This window comes from Egretta garzetta, unplaced genomic scaffold (assembly GCF_000687185.1).
Source record: "Egretta garzetta isolate BGI_Z169 unplaced genomic scaffold, ASM68718v1 scaffold404, whole genome shotgun sequence".
In the NCBI taxonomy this organism is placed as follows: domain Eukaryota; kingdom Metazoa; phylum Chordata; class Aves; order Pelecaniformes; family Ardeidae; genus Egretta; species Egretta garzetta.
The window spans coordinates 228,188-246,114 of record NW_009259323.1 but is presented as its reverse complement, the minus strand read 5'-3'; the positions used below and the strand labels follow the sequence as shown (position 1 = coordinate 246,114).

At 37.2% G+C, this 17,927-nt stretch overlaps 1 protein-coding gene across 3 annotated transcripts in view; it reads left to right on the top strand.

The window, feature by feature from the left end:
• The first annotated feature begins 14 nt into the window (after window positions 1-14).
• The window catches only part of WDR44 (WD repeat domain 44), a 24,212-nt gene continuing 6,299 nt past the window's right edge, over window positions 15-17,927 (top strand). The window contains exons 1-14 of one of the 3 annotated variants that reach the window (XM_035892116.1): window positions 15-1,310; window positions 4,184-4,217; window positions 7,495-7,569; window positions 8,053-8,683; window positions 9,299-9,429; window positions 9,526-9,618; window positions 10,511-10,647; window positions 11,696-11,779; window positions 12,080-12,186; window positions 13,165-13,316; window positions 14,803-14,941; window positions 15,037-15,101; window positions 16,343-16,456; window positions 17,308-17,430. In XM_035892116.1, coding sequence (XP_035748009.1) covers window positions 7,546-7,569; window positions 8,053-8,683; window positions 9,299-9,429; window positions 9,526-9,618; window positions 10,511-10,647; window positions 11,696-11,779; window positions 12,080-12,186; window positions 13,165-13,316; window positions 14,803-14,941; window positions 15,037-15,101; window positions 16,343-16,456; window positions 17,308-17,430 — 1,800 coding nt within the window. In that variant the 5' untranslated portion in view covers window positions 15-1,310; window positions 4,184-4,217; window positions 7,495-7,545. Of the gene's footprint in view, window positions 1,311-4,183; window positions 4,218-6,116; window positions 6,281-7,494; window positions 7,570-8,052; window positions 8,684-9,298; window positions 9,430-9,525; window positions 9,619-10,510; window positions 10,648-11,695; window positions 11,780-12,079; window positions 12,187-13,164; window positions 13,317-14,802; window positions 14,942-15,036; window positions 15,102-16,342; window positions 16,457-17,307; window positions 17,431-17,927 lie in introns of those variants that run through there. The other 2 variants (XM_035892118.1, XM_035892117.1) reach the window with 2 other exon arrangements.

Sequence of the window (17,927 nt, the reverse complement as noted above, 5' to 3'; positions counted from 1 at the left end):
GAGTGTGCGAAGAGTGTCCATCCGTTAGATAACTAGAGCCCAAACAATGTCTGCTCCTGTATGCTTTTCTAGACCCTAGAAAAATTATCTAGGTGGACTGGTCAGTGAAGGCATCTATTTGTTGTGTAGCCAGAGGAGTGGAGAGGTAGTGTGACAGAAGATGGCCTTATTTAACCTCTGTCACTCTGCTTTCAAAAGACTATAACTGTAGAAAGATTTAGAAAAAGACCCTGAAATTTATAGGCACGAGCTGTCCCATGAAGGAGGATGTCAGTTTTGAGAGAAGGAAAATATGAAGTAAGGCACACTTGCTTAGATGCAGGCATGTGACAGACCCTCTGATATCTTATTTATAAGAAAAGTGATCCACCCACTCTGAAATCAAGAACTGCCAAACCTAATAGTTTGAATGTCATATGCCTAACCAGTAAGGGGCAAGTTTGTTCCTAGTGTACTCATATCCGAAAAATTGTTATGAGAAACCAAAGGCACTGGATTCATGAGCTGGTGTAGACAATGAGAAATATCCTTTGGTACCTTAATTTAAATTCTTGAATTCTAACTTCAATAGTCCTATCTTTTTCAAGTCACTTTGCTTTTCCTGAAGAATCTAGTTTTCTCCTGTGTAGGAAGATAGATAATGTTAAGTTGTGCCCTGTTGACACATGGGACGTGCTTAGTACAACTTTTTGTATTTTAGCCAACATGCAGAACTGGTCTTGGCAGCAAACAGATGGAGTGTGAAGTGTTAGTTATGTTGATGTAGTGACTTGCAGCGCTGTAGACAAGTTTCTGTGTTCTGAGTTCGCTGAAGTTCCCAAATGCTTTCCGAGGGCAGCCCAAGCAGTGCATTGCCGTAATGAATCCTTGTGGTTTTGGAGGTGTGGACTGCCCCAGAGAGCTGCATCACGAATAATTGTAGCTTCCAGGCCAGCCATAGGTTAGAGGGAGGAAAACACTGGGTGCTTCTGCAAGCTAAGGACACCAGCAAATACAGTTAGTGGGCTGGCTGCCGAACCTGTGTGTTGTGAGCAGTGTACTGCTGCTATACGTACACTGCAAACCTCTTTCCATCTGCCTGTTAGCACACCTGCTGTGTAACAACGTACATCCTGCCCGGAAAGCAGGCAGTGTGGTTCTGGGCTTTGACCAAGGCCGGTCATTCACATCATTGTGGTTTTTTGACAGGCTGAGTGTTTTGTTTTCTGTCACAAAACTTAGCAGCAATGTGTTGAAAATGTGAAGTTTACTCAGAAGAGGCACTAGGCTGGAGCTACCTGATCGTGGGAATGGCAGCTTCCTGTAGTCTGGTCAGTATTAGGATGAATTTGACAGCTGAATAAATAAAAAAAAAAGTTCTTCAGGAGTTTATTTGACTTTCAGATTAATCAGGCATCTGGCTATGTTTGTGCAGGTGAAATGGGATTTTTCTTTGAATTTTGTTTGTAGATAACCTTGAACCCCTCCTTTGTTAAACTGGTGTTCTAGTGATATCATGTAAGAAAACTTGTTAGAAGTGCTTTATGTGAAGTGCAGTCTACAAGATCTATTGTTAGCAATTTTTAATTCCCAGTGTTTACTAAACAATCATACTAGACAACAACATTAAGTTTTTGCCTTACATTTTCTGTGGCATATCTCGGTCTTGATGATAACCTGATAACCCTGTAAAGCTACAGACCTTTCAAATCAAAATCAATATTTGATCATTGGATTTATCTTCATATAAATCTTTTCAGATGCTTTTGCCACTATGTATACTTTTTTAAAAAATGCAAGCATTTCAGATACTGCATCCATAAAGCTAGTGGCCTTAAAGTAAAACTGGGGAGCGGGGAAGGTGGTAACTTCAGGTGGTTGGGAAGGTGAGACCATTCCAGAGTAATGTTGAACTACAAGAGACTTGAGAATTACCAAACTTATTCTGTGACTGAGTTTGTCTTTATAAATGTAGTAGCACATAAGCAGGAACTGATCGTGACTAAGGGAGTGATGGTGCTTACAAACACATAGCTCACAGAATCTCAGGCAAGCCAGTGAACTTACTTGGCTATATTGTAAACTGATCTGAAAGTGGTATTATTGCCAAATGGTTACAGAAGCTTTGCAATGCTTTAAAAACATGTAATTTCAAGGACAAAGCTTCACCTTAAGGTAAGACATGTATATGTGCCGTATCAAGCTACCAGCGCTATGTTATATTATATACCGTCAATCTCTGTAACCTTTATCACTTGGGCAGCTTTTTCCCAAGGTAAAGCATGAGAGTGGGAAATAGCATCTGTTTTAGTCTGAGTGCAGATTTTCCACAAAGCTAATTAGCTAAAGAAGTCTGAAAGGGTAGCAGTGTCTTCTGAACTTCGTATTTTGTGTTACCAATGGAGGAATGATTTTCCTGTACCGTCAGTGACATGCTAATTGGTGGTAAGTGTCACTATAGAAAACAAAAGTATCTATTGGCAGTTGAGGGATTTGCATTTTATTTAGGTTGTAAAGTCCTAGCAGTGCCTTGTATGATAGGACCCTACGCCTTGCTGAAGCGTAGGCATTAATGTAATTATAAATATATTTCATTGTTAAAGTAATCTTGTGGATTTAATGAACTGACACGTGTTTCTACCACTATTTCTAAGGAAATCCAGGAGTTGATAATGGAACTGATGTTTCAGTAACTAGAAATTCAACGCACACTATGGCCTTTCCCAGCAATATATTTTGGAAGACAAAATATATGGGGTTTTTTTCAGGTCAAAATACTGATTTTGCTCTTTTGGCATGCTGGGGTTAGCACCTTCTAGGAGGATTATGCCTTGAAACAGTGTTACGGATATTGTGCATCTTAAGTGTCTATATCTGGACAGAGGCACCTAGGTTTAAGTTGTTTAATTAGTTACAAATGATACGGTCTTTATATACCAATCCACTGTACTTTTTTCTTAACTCCACTGTATGAATGTGATCTTTTCTTTTTGTGATGGAATGCTTTCAAGTAATAGAGAGAAGAACTGAAATTCTTAAAAATGAAGTGGAAATAGTTTTCTTTTTTGGAAGGTATTGTCCCTTGAAACCATCATTTTGGCGGCAGGAAGGGCAAATTAGACTGAGATCTTTCTATTTGTCTCTGTTCCTTGGTACAAGATTGTCGAGTGTCGCTGACCCTGGTAGCCAGCTGGGATGGTCGTACAATCCAGGTTGTAGTATATTTGTAGTTAGCTTTTAAGGAAGTAATCTGTAACTTGGTCTCTGCTTGTGACTGACAAACAAATAGAATCCTAGCACAGCCTGGTTTGGAAGGGACCTCGAAATATCGTCTGGTCCAGCCTTTCAACATCTTTATATACGAGTAAGTTCCTGTAGTCAGAGCAAGCAGTGTGATCAATATTTAAATATCTGCTAGAATTCTGAAAATCTTGTGGAAAATGTAAGTTGAGGATATAGTAAGTTGACCGTTCACTGATTGGATTGAGCGGTGACCTGAAGAGAAGTAATTATTTAATACCATTCCCCTAAGATACCCTGTTCTTTCATGTAATTAGTGAAATGAGAGATTACATGTGAGTGGATGCTAACGTAAATTCACTGTTTCAGAGTGTGCGTTTTGGGAAGTAGTACAAAACTAGTTCCCTCCTGTTACAATGTAAATACTTACATTTATACCAAGTGTCATGATTAGAAACAAGACCTTACATTTACTAGAGAGGCTGAAGGACGGAATGGCTATGATAGTGTTGACTCTACAGATGAGAGTTTGCAAGCTACTAGAGCATTTGTACTTCTGTTTTCTGAGAGTTTTGGTTTCTTTGATGTCCACCCTGTGCTCCCTGTACATGCTAATTTTAAATTCTCTGTAATGTGAAATGTTTTTACATCAGTACTTGGCATAGCATCAGTTTATTAGAAAAGGGTGATAGAAATATGATTTCTAGAAGATTCTGCTGAGAAACTCGGGGATTGTAGAAGCTGTGGATCTGTGCATTGTAGACAGTTGAGCACTTACCACTCCGTTACACAAAAGGCTCCAAAGAGAGTTATGAAAAGCATTCACTTTGTGGCTGGTCTAAAGTAGCAAGTATAGCTTCGCTGTAAAGGAAGTCTGTATTATAGACTGTTTAATATACAGCTTACTGTCAAGATATTTTTTTTTCTTGGAGCTCTACCTAAGTCTGTCTTTTCTTTCTAACAGGTCACCAACAAAAGTTGGATCCCATGTATTAAAGGTGAGTTTCTTCTTAAAATCAACCAAATACTTGTTGATGAACATAATGTTGAGCTTTTCTACCTGAAGTAGGTGTGCTACGGTAGCCCTGACATCTACACAGACACGAAATTATAGGCTTTCCTTGCTGTAGGTACCAATCGTTGTGCTTATGTCTCCTGAAGTTCCAGCTTTACTTTTATTTAGGGTATGTTAACATATCTTGAAGCTATTTTATTCTGAAGTGTATATGTGCAATTTAATTGAACTCTACTTAATTACTAGACTACTCTCTTTCAAGTGATTTTTGAGTAGAAGCAAGTCTTTGCAGCGCTTGGTTTTTGGTCCAGATTTACATGAAATAGTTGACTTTGCTCTCTTCTGTCTTCAGAATAAGAAAAATCTTAGTGTTTGTACTTTGAAAGCCTTCCCTCCAGGTTATGTGAAGATAAAACACTATATTTAGCTTAATGAGACAGCATTGCCACTTCCCACGCAGGTAATTGGTATGCTGCATCTGTGCATAGTGACAGTGCAGCTGAATCTGGCACACATTTAGAAAGTGAGAAGTTGGAACCTTGTACAAATAACACTCATTTCCTGGTCTCAGAAGGGCCGAAGGTGATGCTGTGCAACACTCTTACGTAGAGTAAAGAAGGCTTCATATTTTGTCTGCAAAGTTGGGAAATTGTAGTGAAAATAGTGTTTCTGATTTGTCAGTAGCACTCTGCTCTGAATCAATAATCTTTTTGCAGTGATACTGCATTTTACGGTATCTCTTAGGGAACAGCTACTTATCCCCTATTTTATGTTCTACTTAATGTCCCTTCGATGTTTAAGTATTACATGTGTAAGCCTTTCAAGAAATGTCACTCTATCATTCTGACTAAACTCAGTGAAATCAATGAACTTCAAAACTAATGTTAATGTCTTGTTGACTGAATTATTAGCTATGAATTTCTGCATGTTGCTTGTAGGGGTTTTTAATTTTTAAGTATCTTCCTAAGTCACTTGTTCAAAGCTAAGTTTTTGAAGGTGGAAAAAGTACTTGCTTCTCTGCTTGGTACCATATCAGCTGAGTGAATGTGTGACTAATGGTATCGTTTGTCTTGGAAAGGGTAAGAAATATTTCCTAAGTCCAAAGTTTAACAGGTGTGTGAGTTTAATGTCAATAAAATTAGAAACTAATATAATGGGCTTCTGTAGACACTGATTACACTTAAGTATTTAGGTCATCATACCTTTGAAGGTAGGTTTTAGTGATAAAGCAAAGTAGAACTTGCATTTAGATTAGGAAAAAATTATGGAAGGAAGGCAAGGGAGTAGAGAAGGAGGAAGAATTTTTCTATAATTGCAGCTGTCTGCATGATATGTCATTTCTTGAGGTCAGAACTCTCCAAGATGGATGTCTGCAAAAGTTGAGTGGTTTTTTCAAACATGTTATGGTATGTTAGTATGTTATAAAGATTCCACTTGACTAGCTACGTGTCTAAAAAAAGTCTAATGAGAAATTTCTTAGATATCTATATTAGACAGTTACTTTAAGTCTTGTCAAGGTCCAAAAAAATAGGGGGAGGTCTTTTAAAATACCTGTTTAATATGATTAGGTATCTTGTGCGTATCCAAAACTGTATAAGTGGAATTAAAATAATAGCCTAACAAAAATAGTTTATAATGGTAACAGCTAGGCTTTGGGGGCTTTAACATTGTGGGGAGACAGTTGAGGACTTCTGACCTCAACAGAAGAGAGTTTAGTATCTGAAGGCAGGAAGGAGGAGTAGAACAGCAGTTCTGTATCTCAAGTCAGGGAATCAGTTGAGATGTGTTGGGTTTTTTCTTAAAGCTCAGTAACTTAAATTATTTTAGCCAGTTCTGAGGAGTTTTTCTCTTTTGTGAGACAAATACAGGCTTTTATCTGCAGGTTTGGTCACCAAATAGACTGTGCAGGATGGTCAAACAGTGGAACAAGCTGCACGGAGATGATGTGCAGTCTCCATCCTTGGATGTAGTCAAAACTTGACTGGACACATCTCTGAGCAACTTGTCCTCAAAGCAGAGCCAGCTGGAACCACTGGATCTCCACAGGTCCTTTCCAACGTCAAGGATTCTATCAGATTCCCCTCTAGATACTGCTAATACATACGCTTATAGGCAATGTGATCAGTAATTTCCTGTAGAACAGAGGCGTATGATGAAGTTCCTACTAGACCATACTAACAGAGGTGAAAGCAGGTTTCTGGTTAAAGCAGTACCCTTCTATAGTGTAAACTACTTGCTTTTCTGAACCTAAGATTTTTCAGAATTTGATGAATATGTTCACTCACAGCTAGAATATTTTCAGTTCTGTTTTAAGACTTTGTATAGAATATCCATACTTAACATGCCCAAAGTGTAATCTAATTCTAGTATTTCTAGGGTTGCCTATCTTAAATATGATTTCTTTAATTAATTATTTTAAAATTAAATAGGACAAAACTATTACAAATATTTACTACATTATTTTGGCACACAAGGCCACCTTTAGTGAATTGCTTGTATTAATTCTTTGGTAGAATATGCCAAAGTGATGCTGTTTGCATGTCTCAACTATACTTCTTAAACAGAAAGCTGGCTTCACATCAGTAGTATACTCAGCTTTCAATATTCATAGAATCTTTCATCCAAACGTTCTGAAAATACGTCTGTCTTTTGCTTAAATCCAGTCATTTCATTTGTTCTGCTGCAGTTTATTTAGATTTCAGAAGGATCTGCACGAAGATGACTGATGGCAAAAATAGACACTGTGCACTAGGAATAAATTGTAGAACGTAAGATTCCCTATCAGAACTTCAAAGGCATATTTGTGACCACTTGATAGATCTGCCTGACTTAAACTTTTTTTTAGAAATTTCCACCTTCTGTTATATGTTGTGATAATACAGTTCTTGCATCTTTTCCCACAAGGTGATAAAGAAAAAAATATTTTAATATGGATTTTGCTGCAGATTGTTAAATGTGTATGTTTCTCTAAACTTCATGCTTCCTTCAATTTTATTTTAGTTCAGGTTGAAACCTCTTAAATATAACTGCCTTTTTTGTTTAACAGTGTGCAGGCTTTCTCTCTGTGTATGGTGGAAACTCTTCATGTGTACTGTGCATTACTGTTTGAACGTCTATCTGACAGCAGTAATGTGTGAAAATGTAGCAGAATTCTTGTCCTTCGTGCTATTTGATTTGTTGTAGCTATGTTGGTTTTAGATCATCTTACTGAAGGACTTACTGCCATCATCTTATGCTATCTACCATCGTTTTTTTCACAGGATACAGACAGCAAGCTACACAAAGCTGAAAATGAAACCTTTGTACAAGAAATGAAACAAGATGATTCAAAAGAGGTTAGTTAAATACTGCTTTGCACTTCTGGCATCACACTAGAAATATTAAATAATTTGTCTTTATCCTGAAACTAACATAGGTTAGAATTTGTTGTTAATGTTAGTAAGAGTGTCCGTCTAAAGGGTAAATATGAAACTAAGTGTTCTAAAAGCATATTTAGGATTTACCAGTGTTGAATTATATGTGTAACTTACAGGATCATATTTAGCAGTGCATGAGAACTCTGAAGAGTGAACAGCTCTTGCTTCCTAACTTTCTCTCAAAGTATATTAAAGAGGAATGGAAATTAGTCCCTTTGTTTTATTTTTCAGTTATGCCTAGTTCTGCACCTAGATCTCCAGAATTTTTAAACAGAATATATTTTTTATACTCTTCAGTGGAAGAGTTCTTGTGAGTGTTGTACAGAATGACTGGTAAGTGTAGCCTAGAAATGCACTAGAAAAGTACAATGGTTTGGGTTTTTTTATTATTATTATTTTTAGATTATTGACAGTATTATAGAAGAAAGCCAGAAGGCACAACAACTGGATGATGATTCTTTAGCCCATAGAGGAAAAGAGCTGACTGTTCCAACTGCAGATGCAAATGATTGGATTTCTGGAGCAGGTATCATTAGTAGTGTTCCAGAAGTATTAGCTGCTAAAATATCTTTACAAGAAGATCCTAGAGAACCGGCGTATCAGAATGTGTGTAAGGACACTGAATTGGAGTCAGGGAAGCTTTTGTTGACTTCTGAGCAACAGGAAACTCATAAACTAACAAAAGTAACAAATGCAACTGACCATAAAATGGATGAAACTGAAGCACAAGAAGAAATGTCAAAAAATGAGGACATAACAGACAAGAAAGAGGCAAATGCTTTAGAAGAAGTGGCTTCAGATTTATCTACCAAAGACCTTTCTACAGCAGAAGAAATGCCTCCAGCAAAACCACCAAGGCAGCTTACTGTAGAACCTGATATAGTTGCTAGCACAAAGAAGCCTGTTCCAGCACGGCCACCACCTCCAACGAATGTTCCTCCTCCAAGACCACCACCACCTGCACGACCAGCTCCACCACCCCGGAAGAAGAAGAGTGAACTGGATTTTGAAGTGCAAAAACCTGTTTTAGAAGGCAAGTATTATATTTTAGATGGCTTTAGTTATCTACATGGTTACTATTTTTGTGTTTTGAGTGAAGAATTATTCAATCCTGTGATTTTAGTTTAGTTGATATCTAAATGAGGAAAAAAAAATTTTCAACAATCTTAGCTTCTTAAAGTGGAGAAATATCTTTTTGCATTACACGCGTTCCTAATTCGTCGATGTTCTTGTAAGCTAACACTTCCTAAAAATATAGCTACTTCTGTAGCAAAGGGGAGTTGCCTCATCAGTACAGAAACTGAAAAAAGCTACACACTTCAAATAAGCTCTGCAATCTGTATTTGCATAGAAATACAAATGAAGAGGTAGACTGAGGTCTCATGAAAATGAGTAGTCCTGGGGTACTAGGGAAATTACTAAAACAAAAAAATTATTAGTAATGCTTAGGAGGACTAGATGTGAAATCATGCCTGTGCCTCCAACTATATATGAAATATATAATTGATAAGGCAGATTTGGTGGTAGTTGATGTTTAAAATATCAGACTTGTCAGGGTGTTCAGGAGTATGATGTTAGGATTCTAACAATCTGTAGACTGTCTATGGCAAGTGTTACGCTCTTCTTTCTAATATGAATCTCTCTTCAGTTTCTCGAGAGAACTTCACAGGTGGTGGTCTTCTAACTCCAAGTACAGTGACAGAAGGCATGCCCAAAGATTCTCAGCCTTCTTTGGATTTGGCAAGTGCAACTAGCGGAGATAAAATAGTCACTGCACAGGTATTGGGAAATGATTTTAAGTTCAATAACTGTAACGTTTTCTATCACTTTAGCGTTATGCTAGAGATATAATGTGTTCTGTCTGCAAAATTGCAGGAAAATGGGAAAGCAGCTGATGGCCAAACAACAAATGAAGTACTTGGACCACAAAGACCCAGGTCTAATTCTGGAAGAGAGCTCACGGATGAGGTATTAATGAATGAAGTGGTCTGTACATAGTATGTTCTTGTGCTTGGTTTTCCAGTCTGTCAAAGTAGTTGAAGTAGTCACATGTCACTCTGCGCTCTGAACCACTATATGCTGTGACCAGGGATGCAAACAGGAGTGGCTGGCTTTGTCCACGTAAGCAGTCTGTGGTCCCTGAGTCACATGTAGTATTAGTGTTTGAAAGCGTGAGCTGTAATAGATCTGAGTTGGCATTTGTAGCTATGCAAACATGTTAGAAGATTTCAAGGTGAGGGAACTTCAGCAAAAGGAAAATTATCTTCCTATTATTAAGAAATAGTTTTTTCAGTTAATAAATTCCATTAATCTAATGATGTTATCAAGCTGCTGCCAGTTTTTATTTGTGCATATCTGTGTATAGCTTTTTTTGCTACTGCTAAACAGATGTATGATCGTTAACAGATCATACCAAAATCCTCTTCCTTTGTGTAGTATTAGTTAGGTCTAAATTCTTTTTCTCTGTAGGTAAAGGTTGTCTTTGACTAAATCTAAGCTACAGCTGTTAGACTATCCAAAAGCGGAGGACTTCAAAATCTTTTAATTCCATAATATGTTTTATATTAGCATAGAAGGTGTCAGGCAGTGGCTGATGTCTGTACAGCTGCATTTCTGATTTATGAAGTTGAAGCTTGTGATAACATGTAATTGTTCATCTGTATATAGTGGGTGATAACATTTGCGCTAACATGCTAAAGGCAATTTTAACTTAAACTTAGTCTTTGTAAAATCAATATATAGTGACCTGTGGAATTTCCCGTTAAGATAAATAATCTGTAAGATCAGATCATTTACATTTCGCCCTAGGTTTTGGAGTCTAATAAAATCATCTTGATTTCACATCTTATTTTTTCCATAGGAAATTCTAGCAAGTGTAATGATAAAAAACCTTGATACAGGTGAAGAAATACCCCTGAGTTTGGCAGAAGAAAAGTTGCCAACAGGCATTAATCCCCTGACTTTGCATATCATGAGGAGAACTAAAGAATATGTCAGGTATGAATGGTGGTAGCTTTTAGCTCTTTCTGATGCTGTTGCTCTTACAGTTTTTGCGTACGTGGAGACAGCTCTTGTGCAAGTAAAGAGAGTCCCAATCCATCTGTCTCTGACTAATGTGAGTGCTAATTCTCAGTTCTCTATGAACTAGGCTGTTTATTGAATTCTTTTAAATTAACTGGAAGTTCGTGATGTTGCTGGAACTTGACAGGCAAGTACCTCAGAAAATCCAGCTGAACTGCAGTTAGCACTTGCTCTGTTTTAAATATTGTCATTTCTATACCAAATTAAAACAGTTATGTTCAAGTACTATGTGTTGTTCATGCTACCACCTCCTGTAGCTTTACCAGTACTTAATTTAGAAGACTTTGGTGCTCTGAAGATCTGTGGTCATCAATATAGCTGACTACTTTGAGGTTTTCCTGTCCTCAGCAGGGCTTTAGGCCCTTCTAATGTTTAACGCTGAGTCTGTTTGTAAACTTTGATAGAAAAATACAGTTTCTTAACTGTCAGGAAATGGTGTCAGTCTAGATGTTTTTTTTCAAAGTTCTAGGTTGATGTGATTTATACACCAGACAACTTAGGTTTTTTGCATTGCTGTATTGACATTGAAAACTCACTTTTGTAGAACTGCTCTCTTCTATGTACAAACTTCTGTTTCAGAATTAACCAGTATTAATTTATTTGATCTATGCAAAGCAAGGTATGAGAACAAGGTGGCATGTTACCAGTTCCTAGTAATGTAATGTAATATGCATGTTGTCAGTTCTTAGCTTTGAGAGTGTCACAGTAAGCTTAAAGTTTTGAATTTACAGAAGGGAGTAATATATCTTTGGTATCTGGAGTGTGTATACAGTTTTAGTACTGTGATGCCTAAGAATTGAAAGATCTGTTTTATTACTTGATTAGCATCATGTCCATGTATTTCCAATGTGTCAAATGAAGGAATAAAGATGGATCCTAAAATGCAGATTCTACTTTATTAATGTTTCGTTCAATTTAGGTTCATTATGATTTTGCATTAAACAGTCACTTCTCTATTTCCTAGTAATGATGCAGCACAGTCTGATGATGAAGACAAAATGCAGACACAGCAAACCGATTCTGATGGAGGGAGGCTAAAACAAAAAACGTAAGATGCTGTTTCATGTCCCTACAAAGAAAAGGCAGGTTTTGTTTTTTTCTAAGCTGAAGCTCTCCTGATGTCTGAACAAGTTAACCTTTTAAGTACAAGCAATACCTGAATTTATGTAAGCCCATTGCTCTGCAGTTAAACTGAAATACATGACTGCTGGCAAATTAAATGCTCGTTTTAAGAAGCAGTAATGGAAAGAGATAATATAGCATTTCAAATCAAAACTATTGATTTATAATAGCAAAAAATGAGAATTTGCCAGTGTTATGTGTTGAAACAGTGCCCTTGCTTTTGAAGGACCCAGCTGAAGAAGTTCCTCGGCAAATCTGTAAAACGAGCAAAGCACCTTGCTGAAGAATATGGCGAACGTGCTGTAAATAAAGTTAAGAGTGTTCGAGATGAAGGTTGGTGACACTGACTTTTTTTTTTTTTTAATAGAATAGTCTGTTTATCCTTGGGCTTGTTGGAATCAAAGCTGCCTGAGGGATGTATACTGCCACTGCATGGTTGATGTGGCTTTTTAGAGTTAAAGCTTTAGCTTGGTAGGCATTCTGAGACTAGTGGGTTACAAGGATGAATTCTTGTGAAGTAGTAGTTGAGAGACCTTCTCAGCTAAACCTGTTGAATACTATAATTTTTGTCATGCTGTCAGAAAGCTGTCTGGATATCAAAATGTAAACCTTCTTGGAAAGTTACTCCAGCAAAGGTAGAAGTGGGGGTTGTCTTCATTACTTTAATAAAATCAATTTGTTTTCTGATAACCAGTGCTACCACTAGAATTCTCAAATAGCTTGAGCTCCTGTTAAAAGATTTCCCAACTACAGTTGTATTCTCCCCTTCTTGTTGCATCAGTGTTTCTTACAGATTTCTAGCACTGCAGCAAGCTGATCTAACCACAGCCTGAGATAAGCGCCGTAGAATTGCTGCAGTTTAGCATCTTACATTGCCACTGTCTGTTTGCCCCAGCTCTTTTGCAATTCTTATGCTTCATGTGCAAATTACCAGGCCATTTCAGCATATTCAGTCAGAAGAAACCAGTACAATGAAATGGGTAATTTTCAGCACGCATTAAACTGGCAGAAATCACTTAGCGCAGGATCTGCTGAATGCAAGACCTGGTGCAAAGAAAGGAACAGAACAAAAATGGATAGCAGTTCTTATTTTGAGCGTTAAGTGTTTGGATTCACTACAACCTAAAATTAGCATAGATGTATTTGTAGACTGTGATGCAACAGTATTCTTGTTTTGCTTTAAGATCTTTATATTGCCAATAAAAATTTGCTAATTCAAGACTAATCTCCTACCAAAAAGTATTGGCAAATGGTTACTAATAGATTAAATGTGTGCTGCAATATGTACTGCTGAATTTGTGTTCCTCTTAGTCTTCCATACAGATCAAGATGATCCCTCTTCCAGTGATGATGAAGGGATGCCATATACAAGACCAGTTAAGTTCAAAGCAGCACATGGCTTCAAGGGACCTTACGATTTTGAACAAATTAAAGTTGTTCAGGATCTCAGTGGAGAGCATATGGTAGGTCTCTCAAATTTCATCTGTGGTTTTGCTGAATCTGTTTAGCCTGAGTGTCAACTTTTTGTTTTCGTCTACTTGATGACCTCCAGAAATTATTGTCAGATTTATTCTTCTTGAAGAGCAGTTTCATTCTGCAAAATAATGTTCTGGCATGAAATGAAAATTTGGCTGGTTTAACCAGATCTTCAGGAAAAATAAAAAGAGTCTTTAGATACTTGTGCTTCAGGGATTCTCAAGTGCTTTTCCTTGAAAGAGTTTTGGTATCAAGTGGTACTTGGTTTCTGGTTCCTGCAATTACAAATTTAAGCTGAAATAGGCTATGTTCCACTACCGGAACTGAGCACAGAGCAACAGGGTTGACCTACTCAGCAAATAAAGTAGTCTGCCTGTTAGAGATATGAACACAAGTATTGAACAGAAATACTAGATAGGATCTGGAGGCAGAAGTGGGGAGAGATTAATGAGGTATGTGGATCAGAATGATAGGGAGGGGAAAGACCAGGATCTGATATTTGCAGAGATGCCTGTGGAGAATGAGGCAGAAAAACTACTTATTTATCACTGTTGGAAGTGTGCATGCTCCCCTGCAGAGTCCGAAATACATTCTAGCATGCCTGACTTCCCAGATTTTTCTGCTGACAACAACCGAAACAGTCCGCCATCTTTAAGTGTTAGGCTAAGGATAATGACCTACAGCAATCAGTTTGGTGACTGGAGAGTTCAAGCTTATAATTCACAACTAAAGTTTCCTGTCCTACTGGGAATCTGTCTGTGTTAATTTCCATCATGCCAGACTTCTTAAAACCTAGGAAATTCCCCAAAAGCATCCTAAAAGGATGGTAGGTTGGGAGAGTCAAATGCCTAATAGCTGTTCATTAAAGAACAGGAGGAAATGGAATATTGCTGGTGTGGTACTGTGTTTTATTGACTACTGACTCTTCGGACTTTGCAATGGAGAAGGAATTGTTGTCTTCACAGGCTTTGCAAAATCCTCAGACCAATTCTGCATTTAACAAATATACGTAGTACTCATTTTGGTTGCCAGAATTGATGTAACCAAGCACAATTTCTATTAAAAAAAAAAAAAAAAGTGTTAGCACAGCTTGTGCTAACTTCAAGTGCAGCTACAAATACTTGCCAGTTTTACAAATTGAATAGCAGGTTATAAGTCACTCAGAACCCTGGCTTGCTGGCTGTTACTGACTGTACCAGTTTTATGTAGAATGCTGTGGTAGTGCTGAGCTCCTTTAACTCCTCTCCTACAGTAATCTGCCTTGTGGATTGTTTCTTTCAAGTTGTTTTTGCAAGTATGTTGCACAATCCACAAGTCGTAACAATTCATTTTCAGTGTTTTCATTTACAGTTTATATTACTTGTGATATCTTGTATATGTCCTAAATCTTGACAGTTTACATTACAGAGAGACTTTTTGGCATGGAAAAAGGCACTTTATGTAACTTAAACAATTGTCTTTTTATTTTGACAGGGTGCTGTTTGGACAATGAAATTCTCTCACTGTGGTAGATTACTTGCATCTGCAGGACAGGACAACGTAGTAAGAATATGGGTTTTAAAGAACGCTTTTGACTATTTCAATAACATGCGAATGAAATACAACACAGAAGGTATCTTTCTATGCATCGCTAGAGCTCTAAAACACTAGAAATTCCAGTTATTTGGGACCTTAGAGTTGACCGTGGTGTTTCTGTCTGTGTTCTAGGCCGTGTCTCTCCTTCCCCATCTCAAGAGAGTCTGAATTCTTCGAAGTCCGATACAGATGCAGGGGTATGTACACTAAGTATTGGGAGGGGAAGAGGTGAGGGGTTGCATTGTTCTGTAATGCCAGATCTTCATTACTGCTTTATCCAAACACGCATTAAGCAGTTCTTGGCCTGTGTCTTTGAGGCATAGACAAACTGTCTTACCAATAGACACCTTCAGTCAAATGCTGTTATCCTCTGTGTATGAGGTGCAAGCAGGAAAGTACATGACTAAACTTAATGCATTACAAAATCTGCATAGCTTCACTGCGGCCTTCCGCCAGAGTAGGTTTCTGAGTGAAATGGTAAAGTGGAAAAAAACCTACATTGTTGAATTTCCTGTCTTAGTGTTTTGCCTCGGAGCATTACTTACAGTTAACATCTGACTTGATGATGTCTTTTCTGAGGAAGGCCAAACTCAGCAATGGGATACTCAGAAGCATAATGAAACCTGTCTCTTTAAATTTTTCACGTGTGTAGAATAAAACAGAGCATGACTGACCAAGAGTATTAAGACACTTGTAGAGTGTTTGGATACTTTAGTAAACTTGCCATTAAAATTAATGTATTTAAGGCTTTCTTGTTTCTCTTTTTAGTTTTCTGTAGTGTAAGAAACATGACAAAATCAGGGTTTAAGCAAAGATTTTAGCAGTAGTGTTATTTAATGTGTACTGCTTTGGTAGGGGCAGTGCTGGAAATCTTTCCTTACCTTAGGTAAGTGAATAGGCTTGTTTAGCCACACACACCAGGGATGCTGTTTTGAGGGGGTTTTTTTGCTGGAGAGATTTTTGTATAGGAACTTCTATACTTGGGTTTGGTTTTGTTTTTTTTTTTTGAAGTTGCACCTGTTTATTCTGAAAGGGACTTTTATTAGGAAGTTATCATTCTTGATGTGCACTAGAAACATGGAAACTTCAACTCACGGTTTATATTCTAAATTGGAATGCAGTTTTCAAAGTTGATATACTTTGTTCTAAAAGCTTATCTTCAGATGTTTGCTCAAATTGCTGTCAAGCTTATCCCATTGAATAAAAGCTGTATGGATGGAAAATGTAGAGCTGCATAATTTTGGAATTTCAGGTTTATGTTTCACAACCCAAAACTTGAAATTGACTTCAGTTTATTACTGCAGTGTTGTTTATTTTAAAATCATAAGAGTTGTTCTTCAAGTTGTTATTGGCCCTGTACTTTTTGTAAGCAGAAATTGCTTTATTGTTAATTTTTCCAGCTAACACTTTGTAATGTTTCTATATGCTTCTCTGATAGATTTGCAGTGGAGTTGATGAAGACCCAGATGATAAAAATGCCCCTTTTCGTCAACGACCATTTTGCAAATACAAAGGACATACAGCAGATCTTCTTGATCTTTCCTGGTCTAAAGTAAGGCACCTTAATACAGACTACACAGTTCTCCCGTGTTTTCATTGACTACTTTTGTTGATTACCATTGGAACCACACATCTAAACAATATGAAACAATCATTGAGTTATAAGAAAGGATTTGTAGAGACAACACTTATTTCAGCTGAAATAGTTGGGATAAAATGAACAAACTTCTTGGCCCTCTATAATTAAAAGTCGTCTTAAAAAAAAAAAAAAAAACTTAAAAAAATCAAGCTAGTAACAATTACAATGGTGTACTCCACAGTGAAGTTAAATTGTTTAGAGTGGGAGAAATTTCTATTGAGCTGTGTGATTTCTGATTTATGGTGTTACCGCTTTTCTTGTCTTCAGTATGCTTCACGGGTTTTATGCAGTGTACTGATTCTAAAGTTGCTGAAGAGATACGTATATCTTAAAATTAGAGAATTACCTTGTGCTTAACTTTGAAAATGTTTCACATAAAGCTTATTCAGTTAATTCTCCACTTTGGAATACGGTTGTAATTTTAAGATCACAGTCTGGCTGAAGGATCTTAAGCAGGAGAGTTTGTCACCCCTCCTCTGAAGCCTGTTGTGCTGATTCACCTGTGAATACTTTAACTACTTTCCAAGTATTCATTTCCATTGACGGTTTTTCAGAAAGCTTACTGTGACTGAACATCAATGTACTGGGCTTAAGAAAAGCATCAATGAGTAATGATAATTTGGATAAAATGTGTTATGTGAAGGCATAAAATGTTGAATTTCATGGCAACAGAGAAATTGGTAAGACTTTACCAATCAGATTGCTTCTGTATTTTCTGTTACTTTTGTGTCTTTTAATAGCCATGGAATTCTCTTGTTTCACAGAATTACTTCTTGCTTTCTTCTTCTATGGACAAGACTGTCAGATTATGGCACATATCAAGAAGAGAATGTCTTTGCTGTTTCCAGCATATAGACTTTGTCACTGCCATAGCATTCCATCCACGGGTAAGTGTAATTGTCCTCTTTCTTCTAGAGAGGTAGAATTTGAAATTACAAGAGTCCGCCCCTCTTTATTTTCAATTAAAAAAAATTAAATAGAATTTTGCACTTTAATATATCCCTATTGGATAATATTCTGGAAATTTTAAGTGTTCATCTTCATTAAGCTTCACCAGGAGTGTCCATGTGGTTTAAACATTTGTAAGCGTGATGTGGAAAGTGAATTGTCTATTGGCTATAACATCACAGCTGGTATAGTTTTGAGTAACTTTCTGAAAAGTCACAATTTCCAGTGAGGGATGTCGTGATTAAATACTAGTGGAAAAAATCATAATGAAATAGAACAGATTGTCCAGAGATCACAGAATCCCTGGGGATGTTTAAAACTTGACAGGCTGTAACCCTCTAGAGCCTGATCAAACTTTTGAGGCTGTCCTTGCTATGAGAGGTGGTAGACCAGAGACCTCCAGAGATCCCTTCCAACCTATCTTATTTGATGATTT